At 45.0% G+C, this 15,095-nt stretch overlaps 1 protein-coding gene across 1 annotated transcript in view; it reads right to left on the bottom strand.

Annotated features, from left to right (window-relative positions):
- The window catches only part of LOC112044052 (catenin delta-2), an 84,946-nt gene that overhangs the window by 14,917 nt on the left and 54,934 nt on the right, over positions 1–15,095 (bottom strand). The window contains exons 3-14 of the mRNA XM_052889190.1: positions 14,045–14,165; positions 13,261–13,383; positions 12,616–12,765; positions 11,047–11,135; positions 10,180–10,318; positions 9,410–9,506; positions 8,357–8,542; positions 7,241–7,422; positions 6,564–6,723; positions 5,006–5,195; positions 1,738–1,829; positions 707–876 (exon numbers count right to left, since the gene is read on the bottom strand). Of these exons, the coding sequence (XP_052745150.1) occupies positions 707–876; positions 1,738–1,829; positions 5,006–5,195; positions 6,564–6,723; positions 7,241–7,422; positions 8,357–8,542; positions 9,410–9,506; positions 10,180–10,318; positions 11,047–11,135; positions 12,616–12,765; positions 13,261–13,383; positions 14,045–14,165 (1,699 nt within the window). The remainder of the gene's footprint in view (positions 1–706; positions 877–1,737; positions 1,830–5,005; positions 5,196–6,563; positions 6,724–7,240; positions 7,423–8,356; positions 8,543–9,409; positions 9,507–10,179; positions 10,319–11,046; positions 11,136–12,615; positions 12,766–13,260; positions 13,384–14,044; positions 14,166–15,095) is intronic.

Raw genomic sequence — 15,095 nt, 5'->3', positions numbered from 1 at the left:
GGTCAGGCTGGTGGGAGGCTTCGGCCGTGGCTAGTTACCACCCTACCGGCAAAGACGTACCGCCAAGCGATTTAGCGTTTCGGTACGACGCCGTGTAGAAACCGAAAGGGGTGTGGATTTTCATCCTCCTCCTAACAAGTTAGCCCGCTTCCATCTTAGACTGCATCATCACTTACCATCAGGTGAGATTGTAGTCAAGGGCTAACTTGTAAAGAATATATAAAAAAAAAGTTATGTTAATCCAGAGTAAAATCTACTTCCATTCCAAATTTCAGCCAAATCGCTTCAGTAGTAGCGGCGTTAAAGAGTAACAAACATCCAAACATCCATACAAACTTTCGCGTTTATAATATTAGTAGGAAGTAGGATATGGTGTGAACTCAGACTAAATACATAAGAACTAGTATCGCACCCAAATTCAAGAACAAAATTTTCTGCCATTTTCTAAGGAAAACGAGCTTAGATTTCATACATATCTTATACTAAACTAGCAGTTTTTGTTCGTTTTTTACGCCATTTAAGTACACAAAAATGTATTTTTACGGAGGTTTTTAACCGACGGACACGATTGTAAACTATGAAACATCGATTTTTTAGAGACAGTGTTTATAATCGCATAAGATCGTTGATCATATACTTTGACAGAAAAATAATGTCTTGCGAGGCAGGTCTTTATCTAATTAGTCTGAGGGTGTGAAGGAGTGACCTCAGGCGACCACAGCATCTCGGTGCCCTTGGGCACGCTGTAGCCGAGCTGCGCGCTGCTGTCGAGCGGCTGCGGCTCGGGCTCGCTCTTGCCGAGCGGGCTCGTGGAGTTTGACGACGATGAGCCCTCCTTCTTCTTTTTACTGCCACCGAAGCAGCCCAGATTTTCACCTGTCATTAGAATAGCATGATTATTTATCTTTAGCCGCCGTGATAGCCCAGTGGATATGATCTATGCCTCCGATTCCGGAAGCTTTAGGTTCGAATCCGGTCCGGGGCATGCACCGCCAACATTTCAGTTGTGTGCATTTTAAGAAATTAAATATCACGTGTCTCAAACGGTGAAGGAAAACATCGCGAAGTAACGTGTGTGAAGTCCGCCAATCCGCATTGGGCCAGCGTGGTGGACTATTGCTCTAACCCCTCTCATTCTGAGAGAAGACTCGAGCTCAGCAGTGAGCCGAATATGGGTTGATAATAATGATGATGATTTATCTTTAACTAGCGGACGCCTGCGACTGCGTGAATCCTTACCTATCCTACCCCTACTTTGAGTATCCTATGTTCGTCTCGTTCTAAGCTACCTCTCCACCAATTTTCAGCCTAATCGTTCCAGCCGTTTTTCGATTATAAATAGTGTAAATAACACGACTTTCTCTTATATACAGGATGTCCCGTAAATAGTACGACATACTCATGATAGCGGACAGACCAAGTTTTGCGGTTTTTAAGTTATATTGTTTTTTGTACAAAATACAAAAAATCCTACCTTCAGAGCAATTTAGTCATACCATGTGCTGAAAAATAACTTAAGCATTGATTTTACACTGAAATAGTTGTTTCAAGTAATTAAAGTTTAATTTTTTTACTGCTAAGTAAGTTTTTGCAAAAAAACGGGACTAAATATTTTTTTTGTTAAACGAATGTTTTTGTATGTAATTTTGACGGTCATATTGAAAAAGAAATGTAATAAGCAAAGTTGTACACCTAGCTTAAAAACATGTTCATTTAATAAGGATTATAAGAGTGTACCTTTAGACGCACTGGCCTGTATCCTGGCTTGTCCTGAAGATTGTGTAGGCGGTGCTCTGGTGTCGTATAGTGGATCTTCTATTTCTTGACACCTGCCAAATGACAAAAAAAATACTTATTGTAATTATGTGCTCAGACTATTTATTATATGTATTTAAAAAAATCGTCCGAAATTCCTCAGTGTCCGACGACGAAAGTCTTCGAATGACCGATTGATGATGAATGATCGATGACCTACGGATCCGAGACTTGGTCGCTAACTATGGGCCTTATTAGAAGGCTCAAAGTCACTCAACGGGGATGGAGCGAGCTATGCTTGGGGTTTCTCTGCGTGATCGAATCAGGAATGAGGAGATTTGCAGACGATCTAAAGTCACTGACATAGCTCAGCGAGTCGCGAAGCTGCATTGGCAATGGGCAGGCCACATAGTTCGAAGAGCCGATGGACGTTGGGGTCCCAAGGTGCTGGAATGGCGACTTCGCACCAGAAAGCTCAGACAGTTTATTGGTCGACCCCCCACTAGGTGAGCTGAGGATATCAAGCGGGTTGCAAAGAGTCGCTGGATACTCGTGGCTCGAGGCCGTTTTGTTTGGAAGTCCATGCAAGAGGCCTATGTCCAGCAGTGGACGTCCATCGGCTGATAATAATGATGATGATGATGATGATTTTAAAAAATAGCATATTTTTTAGTAATTGACTCTGAATATGGAATCGCTTTATTGTTTCTTGTTCACTGACAATAAAGTGGCAATGGGCTGGTCACATCGCACGCTGTTCTGACAGAAGATGGACAATAGAAACAACCAAATGGAAGGGTCCATCAGGTAAAAGAAAAGTCGGTAGACCAAAGCAGCGATGGGAAGACGACATCGCTCAAGCAGTGGGGAGAAATTGGATTGACCAAGCCAAGGACAGGGAAAGGTGGAAAAGGTTGGGGGAGGCCTATACCCAAAATGGGGTCCATATCCCAAATAATTTAGATCTAAGTTAAACACTAACATTAACTAACACTATATTATAAGTACATTTGTAAAAAAAAATAATCACTAACACAATGTAAAATGTAAAAACTGAGGATATTGGAATAAAAAAAGGCTTTATTATTATTATTATTATTATTATTGTTTCTTTAAAAAACTCTACGCATATTGTTCTTTTTCAAGGTATTGCTATGAACACTATCCATTCGTCTATTTACTAAATTGATATGATATAAATGCACTCATAACTGAACGCTTAATTTGGGGCTAGATAGTGAGATATTGTGTATGTTGTGTGTGTGTGTTGTCTTTATGTGTATTTATTTTTTTACTACTCTGTCCAAGACAGAAACATTTCTCTGATACAATGTTTTACTGGAACAAAAACACTCTACTGTAAGCCGCATAAAATATTTTTGTATAAAATAAACGACATCAATATTTTTTTGTTTTCGTCGTAGTTTTATGTGTGTGAACACTAAACACTTATTAAACTTGAATCGAACTTGTATTTGATAAAAATAAACGTATTGTATTTTTAATACGATAATTTATACCTACGGCGCCAAAGTTCACACGTCGACACTAGCGCCAACTCGAATGATGACGTAAGCGCGTAACGCACGCTCACCTGTAGGACAGGTTCCGCAGCACGCACACGCAGTTCTCCACGATCTTGGTGCCGATGGCGTTGGCGCTGAGCGCGGCGCGCACCGCGTGCAGCAGCGCCTCCGCCAGCCCGGCCAGCGAGCGCAGCCGGCGCCGCGCGTACTCGCCCGCCGACGACGCGTTGAGCTATTGTAACGCACGCTCACCTGTAGGACAGGTTCCGCAGCACGCACACGCAGTTCTCCACGATCTTGGTGCCGATGGCGTTGGCGCTGAGCGCGGCGCGCACCGCGTGCAGCAGCGCCTCCGCCAGCCCGGCCAGCGAGCGCAGCCGGCGCCGCGCGTACTCGCCCGCCGACGACGCGTTGAGCTATTGTAACGCACGCTCACCTGTAGGACAGGTTCCGCAGCACGCACACGCAGTTCTCCACGATCTTGGTGCCGATGGCGTTGGCGCTGAGCGCGGCGCGCACCGCGTGCAGCAGCGCCTCCGCCAGCCCGGCCAGCGAGCGCAGCCGGCGCCGCGCGTACTCGCCCGCCGACGACGCGTTGAGCTATTGTAACGCACGCTCACCTGTAGGACAGGTTCCGCAGCACGCACACGCAGTTCTCCACGATCTTGGTGCCGATGGCGTTGGCGCTGAGCGCGGCGCGCACCGCGTGCAGCAGCGCCTCCGCCAGCCCGGCCAGCGAGCGCAGCCGGCGCCGCGCGTACTCGCCCGCCGACGACGCGTTGAGCTATTGTAACGCACGCTCACCTGTAGGACAGGTTCCGCAGCACGCACACGCAGTTCTCCACGATCTTGGTGCCGATGGCGTTGGCGCTGAGCGCGGCGCGCACCGCGTGCAGCAGCGCCTCCGCCAGCCCGGCCAGCGAGCGCAGCCGGCGCCGCGCGTACTCGCCCGCCGACGACGCGTTGAGCTATTGTAACGCACGCTCACCTGTAGGACAGGTTCCGCAGCACGCACACGCAGTTCTCCACGATCTTGGTGCCGATGGCGTTGGCGCTGAGCGCGGCGCGCACCGCGTGCAGCAGCGCCTCCGCCAGCCCGGCCAGCGAGCGCAGCCGGCGCCGCGCGTACTCGCCCGCCGACGACGCGTTGAGCTATTGTAACGCACGCTCACCTGTAGGACAGGTTCCGCAGCACGCACACGCAGTTCTCCACGATCTTGGTGCCGATGGCGTTGGCGCTGAGCGCGGCGCGCACCGCGTGCAGCAGCGCCTCCGCCAGCCCGGCCAGCGAGCGCAGCCGGCGCCGCGCGTACTCGCCCGCCGACGACGCGTTGAGCTATTGTAACGCACGCTCACCTGTAGGACAGGTTCCGCAGCACGCACACGCAGTTCTCCACGATCTTGGTGCCGATGGCGTTGGCGCTGAGCGCGGCGCGCACCGCGTGCAGCAGCGCCTCCGCCAGCCCGGCCAGCGAGCGCAGCCGGCGCCGCGCGTACTCGCCCGCCGACGACGCGTTGAGCTATTGTAACGCACGCTCACCTGTAGGACAGGTTCCGCAGCACGCACACGCAGTTCTCCACGATCTTGGTGCCGATGGCGTTGGCGCTGAGCGCGGCGCGCACCGCGTGCAGCAGCGCCTCCGCCAGCCCGGCCAGCGAGCGCAGCCGGCGCCGCGCGTACTCGCCCGCCGACGACGCGTTGAGCTATTGTAACGCACGCTCACCTGTAGGACAGGTTCCGCAGCACGCACACGCAGTTCTCCACGATCTTGGTGCCGATGGCGTTGGCGCTGAGCGCGGCGCGCACCGCGTGCAGCAGCGCCTCCGCCAGCCCGGCCAGCGAGCGCAGCCGGCGCCGCGCGTACTCGCCCGCCGACGACGCGTTGCGCAGCACGCCCGACGCGTTGCGGAACACTGCAATACAAAAACATTTTTTTTTAAATGGTCTTAAACTATTATCGTTCTACTAAATTGAAAAAAATATATCATAAAGGAGATGGTCCAAAATTGTATGGAGCCCAGGATAAGTAATTGTACCCTAGCGGAAACAAAAGAAGATATATTTTCAACTATTTTTGATTATACAAATCTACAAATTTATTTTAATTCTTTCAACATAATATTCATTATCTCCCAAGAAATGCAACATTATTAAGGGTATTAATGGAGGATAGATTACGTATTCAATGCAGTAATCGATTTGACGTTTGCTGTCAATTGTCATGTCATAGTTGCTCTATGGGCGCCATCTTGATATAACTCAAAAACTTGGGTTTTTATCTTATTTATTTCTTTTTATTTAGTTAGATTTATTCGCTTTAATAAATTTTAATAAAATCCTTGTGTTTTTTAAATTTAATTAATACGGGGTACAAGAGTGGACCGGAAATGGACCATCTCCTTTAAATGAATAAATAATAAAAAAATATTTTTTTTTAATTTTAAACATTTTTTTTACAATACGAGCCAAAATCGTATCGTATCGTTTTTATCGTTTCATGACGTCACGTAAACATTAAACAACAAACATTAACCTCCTCCCTCCAACCTCCCTGCCAAAATTTCAGCTTTGTACGGTTTTCGAGATTGTGTGATGAATGACTTTTTGCATTTATGTATTAAGATTTAAGAAGTTTGACGTTTATTCCTTTAGTACATCAAGTGAACGTTACAAAATGGCCGTCAGTGTTTTTGATGTTTGTAAAAATTTATTGAATACATAATTTTTAAATAAGGTTATGGTGAAATCCTTAACTTTTATTAATTGATATCGATAAATTTCGGACCCATAATTTATGTACCTACTACACGAAATTAATATTGTTTAAATAAAATTTGATATGAGTCAACTAGCCTATTATTTTTTTTTTATTATATATTATAATAAAAGTATGCTATTAGTGGAGCAATTTTGTAGAATTAACAGTGTGTCTGTGAAAAAATCATCAAATCAAAATAAAAAATGTTACATTGAATGTAATTTCAAAATTAGTAGACCCAGAGATTAGCCCCTACAATACTACAAGCTTTACCTCTTACTCTTTATAATATTAGTAACAAGCAGACACTCACAGACAAAGTCACTCTGCTCGCGTGAAATTCAGTTTATATCAAATCCCACGGGAACTGTGATTTTTTCCGGGATTAAAAGTAGCCTATGTATTAATCCAGAGTAAAATCTATTTCCATTCCAAATTCAGCCAAATCTGATTTCAAACCGCAGCCTAAAGGAGGAACAAACATAAACACAAACTTTCGCCTTTATAATATTAGTTTTCTCACCAGTGGACCAGTAGGTGTCGCCAGGGTTGGTGGGGTGCCAGCCCGAGTGCGGGATGATCACCTTGTTGACTATGACCTGAGCTGCATCATCGATGATGGACTGCTTCAGGTCCTCGCACGAAGACATGTTCCATATCACGCCAGTAACCAGCTCCTTCACCTATACCATAAGTATAATATATATTAAATAATTAAACTTTTTAATGTCCATAGAGTTTTATTTTTCGCAAAATTCTTATTATTATCGCGCATGGTGTGGTACGCTTTTTGTTTTTCATTCTACCGCTCGCAAGGACGTATAGACGTTATGACGTCATCATAGAATCAAGATGGCAGCCCACGTACAGCAGAGCATTCAAGTCAAGAGCAAATAGTCACTATATGCTGCATCATAGCTTACTGTCAAGCAATATTCTAGCCAAGGCCCCGCCTATATAATGTAAAAAAGCAGCGCCATGAAAGCCGGAATGGCGAGGCGTATGGCGCGATTGTTCTCTTCATTCTATCGCCCACATGGTCGCAGAGAGGTCGTGACGTCATTCTTAAATCACGATGGTGGCCCGCATATCTCCACGTCAGTACCTGTGCACAGCAGCGCTCTGACCACGGGAATGCCGCACGCGTCTAAATAAAAACGTTATGACGTCACCACAAAACCTAGATGGCGGCCGACGTACCTCCATGTCGGTAGCCCGGCACAGTAGCGCCATGAGCGCGGGGATGCCGCCCGCGTCGCGTATGGCGCGCTTGTTCTCGTCGTTCTGCCGCCCGTACGACAAGTTCCGCAGCGCGCCGCATGCGTTGCGGCAAACTTCGGGGTTCTCGTGCGATATCAGCCGCACTAGAGGGGGGATGCCGCCTGGGGAGATACGAGAGAATTATTATTAACTAGTGGACCCGGTCAAGCTTAGCTTTTTTTTTTTTTAAATAAATAAATATACTTAAACAATACACATCACTATCTAGCCCCAAAGTAAGCATACAGAGTAGCTTGTGGTTTGGGTACTAAGATAGTTCATATTATAATATTCATATACTACATATAAATACTTATATAATGTATAAATACACAGACACTGGAAAACACCCATTGCTCATCACACAAATATTTTCCAGTTGTGGGAATCGAACCCACGACCGTGGATGCAGAAAGCAGGGTCACTACCCACTGCGCCACGCGGCCGTCAAAAGCTTTGACTTATGTGCACTTCTTCAAACCAGTAGAGATATTTTCTTATTTTAGAGATTTTTATTTACAAAGAAATATTTAGAATAATATTATTAGCCGACAAAGACATACCGCCAAGCGATTTAGCGTTCCAGTACGATGCGTTCCGGTAAGATGCCGTGTAGAAACCAAAAGGGGTGTGGATTTTCATCCTCCTTCTAACAAGTTAGCCCGCTTCCATCTTAGACTGCATCATTACTTACTAACTTGTAAAGAATAAAAAAAAAAAAAAGAAAAAATGGGATTTTTTCAATATTACCAATATTTACCCTTTCAATGCAAACAAGTAAAAGTGTAAAGCATGGTTACGACAATCAGCCAACTGTCGGGAAAGCCCAAAAACCTCACAGATTTGTTTCCGATTCTTTAACACATTCGCTGCGGCACTGATTTTTCTGTACTTTCCTCTGGTGCGGTACGAGGTTTTTTGACCTCATAGTAGAACTTTGTGGTATGGTACGAGGTCCATCAACCTCGTAACCCTTGAAGACGCTAGACGTACGCGGTCAATTGACCTCGTACGCAGCGGACGTGTTAACCGTCAAGCTGTAGGGGTCACACTCACCTAAGCTCCTGGTCTTCTGTTTGTTAGGATCGTCCATGTACGTGAGATGCTGCAGGTAGGCCGCCGCGTTCGCCTTCACGACGTCCGACGGCGAGTTGAGGAAGCCGATCACTTCGGGCAGGTTGGGGTCCCTCCACTGCAGACCGCCGCCGTCTTCGCGACCCACCACCCCCACTCCGCCGTGAACTGGAAAAAAACATACATTCATCATCATTATCAGCCTATTTTAACGGCCCACTCCCATGACAGGCCTTCCTCCTTATCTATATTATCTATATTAATATTATAAAGCTGAAGAGTTTGTTTGTTTGATTGAACGCGCTAATATCAGGAACTACTGGTCCGATTTGAAAAATTCTTTGTATTAGATAGCCCATCTATCGAGGAAGACTATAGGCTATATTTTATCTCCGTATTCCTGCGGGAACGGGAACCACGCGGGTGAAACCACGCGGCGTCTACTAGTAAGAGATATGGGATACAGCCCCAATGCGAGTAGGCGGAATTAAAGTGATAATGTTTAAATTCATTAACAATCACTACGAGGGTATAACACGGACTCCTAACTCCGGGCTCAACTGAATTTTAACTGAAAATTTTTTAGAAGAAACAAAAAGTATACATCATTGAACCCAACCACAAATTCGAATGGACCAGGAATTGGATTAAGGCAGGCAAGGCAGTCAAAAAAATTTTTTTTGGAGTTTATTGAAGTTTACTCCATAAGAATCGATTTTTCATATATAGCCCCCGGTATGAACTTTTTTATAACTTTATTAAATTACTACTTTTTTATTAAATATTAACTTTTTTATTCACTTATTTCTCCTTTCTTGGTTTAATTTGAGTGAAATTATAATCTGAATTTATTTCAATTAAGAAAGATACAATCGCCAAAGGTCCAGTTAGGTATCAACTGATGGTACTGATTTCAATAAACAACAAATAACTAAAAAATTCTTTGTTATTCTCAACTAAAATGGGTAAAAAATGTTTATAAATGGAGTGTGAATATATATATAAATGAGAGTATAAATACGTCAGTGATGTTACCTAGCGCCATATTCGCCATTTGTTTCTGTAATTCCTCTTCGTCGCCATACATCGACTGCCCGCCCGTGCTTCCTAAACTTAGACCGTTTTGTGAATCCTGAAATTACAAAATATACAATATTAAATACAAGCAAACCGAAGTACATTTCATCATCATCATCATCATCACCATTAGCCTGTTTTAACGACCCACCACAGGGTCAGGTCTTCCTCCTTATAGAAGAGGGGATTTGAAGCTTAGATCCACGTTAGTGCGGGTTGTGTTAGGGTGATATTGTTAAATTCAATAACAATTACTATAAGGTGTTATTGATAATGACACTTCTTTACGTACTCTCCGAGGCACGTGAGTGTAACACCACAAATTTTCCAACTCCGGGCCCAAAATTTCAAATGAAAATGTCTAAATCTGTGCCGTGACGTCACACAGTACACAGTGCCGCCCCAGCTTTTTTTTATTTTATTCTTTACAAGTTAGCCCTTGACTACAATCTCACCTGATGGTAAGTGATGATGCAGGTTAAGATGGAAGCGGGCAACTTGTTAGGAGGAGGATGAAAATCCACACCCCTTTCGGTTTCTACACGGCATCGTACCGGAACGCTAAATCGCTTGGCGGTACGTCTTTGCCGGTAGGGTGGTAACTAGCCACGGCCGAAGCCTCCCACCAGCCAGACCTGGACAAATTAAGAAAATCTCAATCTGCCCAGCCGGGGATCGAACCCAGGACCTCCATCAAAGCAAAGCGTCTCCGGCGACTCGGTACTGACCTTGAAGGGCGGCGGTTGGTGCGGGGGCTCGTACGCGGCGGGATAGTGTTGGTACGCGTACGCGTCGCCCGCGTACTCGCCGCGCGGTGACGTCACACAGTAGTGCCGCCCCAGCTGCTCCAGCGACGCTGAGTCGTACCTGCAAACATCATCATCACCACTTTTAAATATTGGATAGAAGCAGGCGTTACTTTGCGGAAGTTCATCATGATTATATAATGATTTATTTATTTTGCTATCATCCGCGAAAAGCCGACGGAACCCATGCGACAACGTCACCCAGGTCCGACAAAATACTCTCTACGTACGTTTCACCCCGAAACCGGAGCATCCTCAGGAGATGTTGACTCTACAACGTGCAATTGCAAAGTCACTTTGCCTGACCTGACCTAGGACCTGGGTGACGAACTATGTGCCCCGCCCATTGCCACTTCAGCTTCGCAACTCATTGAGCTATGTCGGTGACTTTGGTTCATCTGCGGATCTCCTCATTTCTGATTCGATCACGCAGAGATACTCCTAACATAGCTCGTTCCATCGCCCGCTGTGTGACTCTGAGCCCATAGTTAGCGACCAAGTCTTGAAACCATAGGTCATCACTGGCAACACGCACTGTTCGAAGACTTTAGTCTTCAGGTACTGAGGAATTTCGGATGAAAAGATGTTGCAAAGTTTCCTGAATGCAGCCCAGCCGATTTTAATTCGGCGGTTCACCTCTTTCTCGAAATTGGACCTACCTAACTGGATCATACCTGCAAATTGGACCTTACAAATAGTATACTTGTAGAAGTATTCAGTAGTGTTAGAGCTTTTTATTTATACAGACAGATCTTACTACATTGTAACAACAAAATAAGCCCAACTGACCTCTGCTGCAGATGTAAGTTGTGTTGAGGCGGCATAGCTCCCGGAGATGCGCTTCTTGGAGACGCGCTACCTCCTCCCTCCACATATTCCTGTAGTGAATACAAATTCATCGTCATTGTCATCATCACTCACGCCTATGGCACTCCCCGATAACGTAGCATTATACTGGTGAAAGATTTTTTTAAATTCAGATTATTAGTTTCGAAGATTACCCCTTACAAAGCCAGTTAAAAACTTTACCTCTTTATAATATTAGTAGGTATACATATAGATTGCCACTTAAATTCAGTTTTAATTTGTTTTGACCCATTCTTAATAACGTTGATGTAATGTCGTTGCTATAATTAATTTGTATTGTAACGGATAACTTTAAATAAATAACTTTACGGAGCCATGCTTGGTTTGATTTGTCATCAGTCCATGTCCAATTGTTCAGACCAATTATCTTATAACCGTAATAGGTTCTTGAAAAGTGTCAAAAGGGATTGTTTCAAAGTTCTCTAAAAACGCCATCTACTGGTAATTTAAAAACACTGTTTCACTGTGCCTGTAGATGGCAGCACGCATCCTAAAAGCCTCGTCCGTACACTATCCGTAACGCATTCACCAACTCACTCCCCGAGTAAAGCGTGCGTAAAGAAGTTTTACTACCTCAAAATTATTAATCAAAAACTCTTTGAACTTATCAGAAAACTTCAAGGATATTTGATCCTCAATTACAGCTCAGTGACTGAACGGGTGGTGGTTGGAGAGCTGTGATAGCTCAGTGGACCTCTGCCTCTAATTCTGGAGGGTGTGGATTCGAATCTGGTCCAGGGCATGCACCTCCAACTTTTCAGTTGTGTGCATTTTAAGAATTTAAATATCATGTGTCTCAAACGGTGAAGGAAAACATCGTAAAGAAACCTGCATACCAGAGAATTATCCTAATACTCTGCGTGTGTGACGTCTGCCAATCCGCATTGGGCCAGCGTGGTGGACTATTGGCCTAACCCCTCTCATTCTAAGAGGAGACTGGAGCTCAGCAGTGAGCCGAATATGGGTTGATAACGAACGATATAAGACATATCGTATTTGAAAGAAAGAAAGAAAGAAAGAAAGAAAGAAAGAAAGAAAGAAAATAATTTTATTTGGACACACACACATAATACACAAAAGACAACAAATACCTAAAACAAAAGAAAGAAATTTTAAAAATAAAGTAAACTAATAATTTAAAGATATTAAACTAATGATTAAATTAAATCCAAAAAAATGATGTGTGTGGTACCAAAATGGTCACCACTCAGCATGTGCTACGCTAGTGATGGATGCACCAGCGCAGCGCTGGTCTTCCGTGGAACCATGTGGTGACGCGGGCGGAAACAACAAGAAGAAGTGTTACTAATTGATAATTAATAATAAGAACATAATAAATAATTATATATATACCAACTCACTATTTGGGTTCATATAACCCAATTAAGGGTACCCAACCCAACCCTACTTTTTAAGGGTTGTTCCATAAAGTGTAAGTATTTTTTGCGTAGGAGTTTTTTTTTTTAATTTGCTTGTGGTCGGGCTGTTCACCTGCGCCATGTAGGCGGGCACCTGCGGCTCCACGAGGTAGGCGGGCTGCGCGGGGTAGGCGGCGCCGTAGTGCGCGTACGTGCCGTAGTGCGCGCCCGCCCCCGCGCCCGCGCCCGCGTACCCGCTGCCCACCGACACCGCCTCCATCACCTGCGACATCATCACCTACTTATTAATATCATCATCATCATCATCATCATCATCATCATCATCATCATCATCATCATCTCATCAACTGATGAGACAAGGCCTTTTGTAAAAATGAAAAGAAAGAAAAAAACGTATATTATAAATTATGCAACACACATTGCCTAAACAGTATTTAAGCACTATTGTAGTGTCTGATACCTGAAAAAGGTAAGAACTTTCAGACTGCTTTTACTTTTTAGAGCTGCCTGCATACAACAACTCGCTTGATATCGTAATTAGGAGGCGTTGATCAAAACTGCGCTTCCCGGTACGTGTACGTTGTGTGTATTTGCGTCTTCTAATGTGCCCCGCCCGTTGCCACATCAGCTTCGCGACTCGTTAAGCTAAGTCTGTTTTGTTCTTCAGCGGATCTCCTCCTCTTAATGATATATCGCCGGATCTCGTTCTACACTGAAGTAGCTAACAAACCACATCAATACAAGTAGCTGTACTCACATGAGGGTACTTCTGCGACGGCGCCATAGTGAGGTGGCCCATGTGGTTGTAGTGCGCGGCGGGGGAAGACACGTACTGCCCGTAGTCGGGCTCCACGCCGCCGCCCACGGGGTACTCACCGGCCTTGAAAATTAAAAAAAAAAGCAAATGTACTTTTGACAACACCACTGAAGTCAAACTTGTTTCAAATTAAACGAATAACAGCGCCATCTATGAGCCCCAGGTATAACTGCATTGCGACAGGTTCTTAAAGTGTCAAAAAGGGATAGTTTAAAAGTTCTCTAAGAACGCCATCTACTGGTACTTTTAAAACACTGTTTAATGGTGCCTGTAGATTGCAGCATTTTCAATTTTCATTATTACATTTTTCGGTTTTCGTACCGCACTCATCAACTCCCCAGGTCAAGTCTGCGTAAAGTCGTTTTACATTTTTGAACCCCCTTCAGAACTTCAAGACTATTTTACGGATGTTCGATCCTCAATCACGACTTAGTGACTGAACGGGTCCCAAAAATATATTGAGAGACACAGAGCTAGATTATAGTGTTATAGCATATAGATACAGACTACTTCTTGTGCTAATAATTCCACAGGAATGAGCTCTACACAGGTTTTAATCTTGTGGAAGCCGTTCCGTGTATTCTCATTCGTCTGTACCGTCGAACACAACTCGTCACATCGATAGACTTAATCTCTGGTAAGGGCTTCGAGACGCCACTCTCTTGAGCCGCCAGCATCGATATGCGTATCTCTAGTGCAACATAAAAGCTAGTGTCAACAGTACCTGCATAGCAAGATGATGCTGGTGCGCCAATGCAGCCGAGAGCTCCGCGTCTTCGGTGGAGGCGTCCGACCGCGACACGGGGCTGTGCTGCGGACCATACGCGCCCTCTACCGGACCGTTGCTGCAACAACGACAAAGTTATCCATTAGTTTCATTAGCGCAGGATAGAGAGTAAATTGCAGTCCGCGCGGGGCACTACTACTTTTAGACTACTACTTTTAGAAAAAGAGCCGTGATAGCCCATTGGATATGACCTCTGCCTCCGATTCCGGAGGGTGTGGGTTCGAATCCGGTCCGGGGCATGCACCTCTAACTTTTCAGTTGTGTGCATTTTAAGAAATTAAACATCACGTTTCACAAACGGTGTAGGAAAACATCGTGAAGAAACCTGCATACCAGAGAATTTTCTTAATTCTCTGCGTTTGTGAAATCTGCCAATTCGCATAGGAGGACTATTGGCCTAACCCCTCTCATTTTGAGAGGGGACTCGAGCTCATCAGTGAGCCGAATGTGGGTTGATAACGAACGAACTAATCTTAGGCCGATAGGCTTAAAAAGTGGCTGGAAAAACTTGATCGGGGGAACAAGATCTCCCGCGCCTTACCCGGACAAGGAGGCATTACCTCGAGGCCCGTACCCCCGCACGGAATTATATCTGGGAGGTGATGACATGCCTCTCTCATTACTTTTATGTGCCCCTCCCCCCCCCCCCCAATAGTTGCGCGAAGTCTTTTAAGTATCTTGCGCCCGAGTCGAAGGACTCGAAGCGTTATCAAATTCAAACACAAAGCTTCACCGTTTGATGCGATGCGTCCGATACGTACGACGCGGATCAGTGGACGCGTACCATTAAACGTCAGCACCGTATATCGATATCAAATTTAACCCGTTAGCCCGCATTGAAGCAGCATGATGGGTCTACACTCGAAGACCTATAAGGAGAACAGCCTGGTTTTGATACGAGCAAAAGCATTTACAAAAGTTCAAGCTATTTTTCCTCCAACCATAACCGTGTAAATTTAGTTATCCGGATAACTTTTGGAAGTTTGAC

Source organism: Bicyclus anynana, chromosome 25 (genome assembly GCF_947172395.1).
Source record: "Bicyclus anynana chromosome 25, ilBicAnyn1.1, whole genome shotgun sequence".
Classification (NCBI taxonomy): domain Eukaryota; kingdom Metazoa; phylum Arthropoda; class Insecta; order Lepidoptera; family Nymphalidae; genus Bicyclus; species Bicyclus anynana.
The sequence above is the reverse complement of the archived record's forward strand: the minus strand, read 5'-3'. Positions and strand labels throughout refer to the sequence as shown.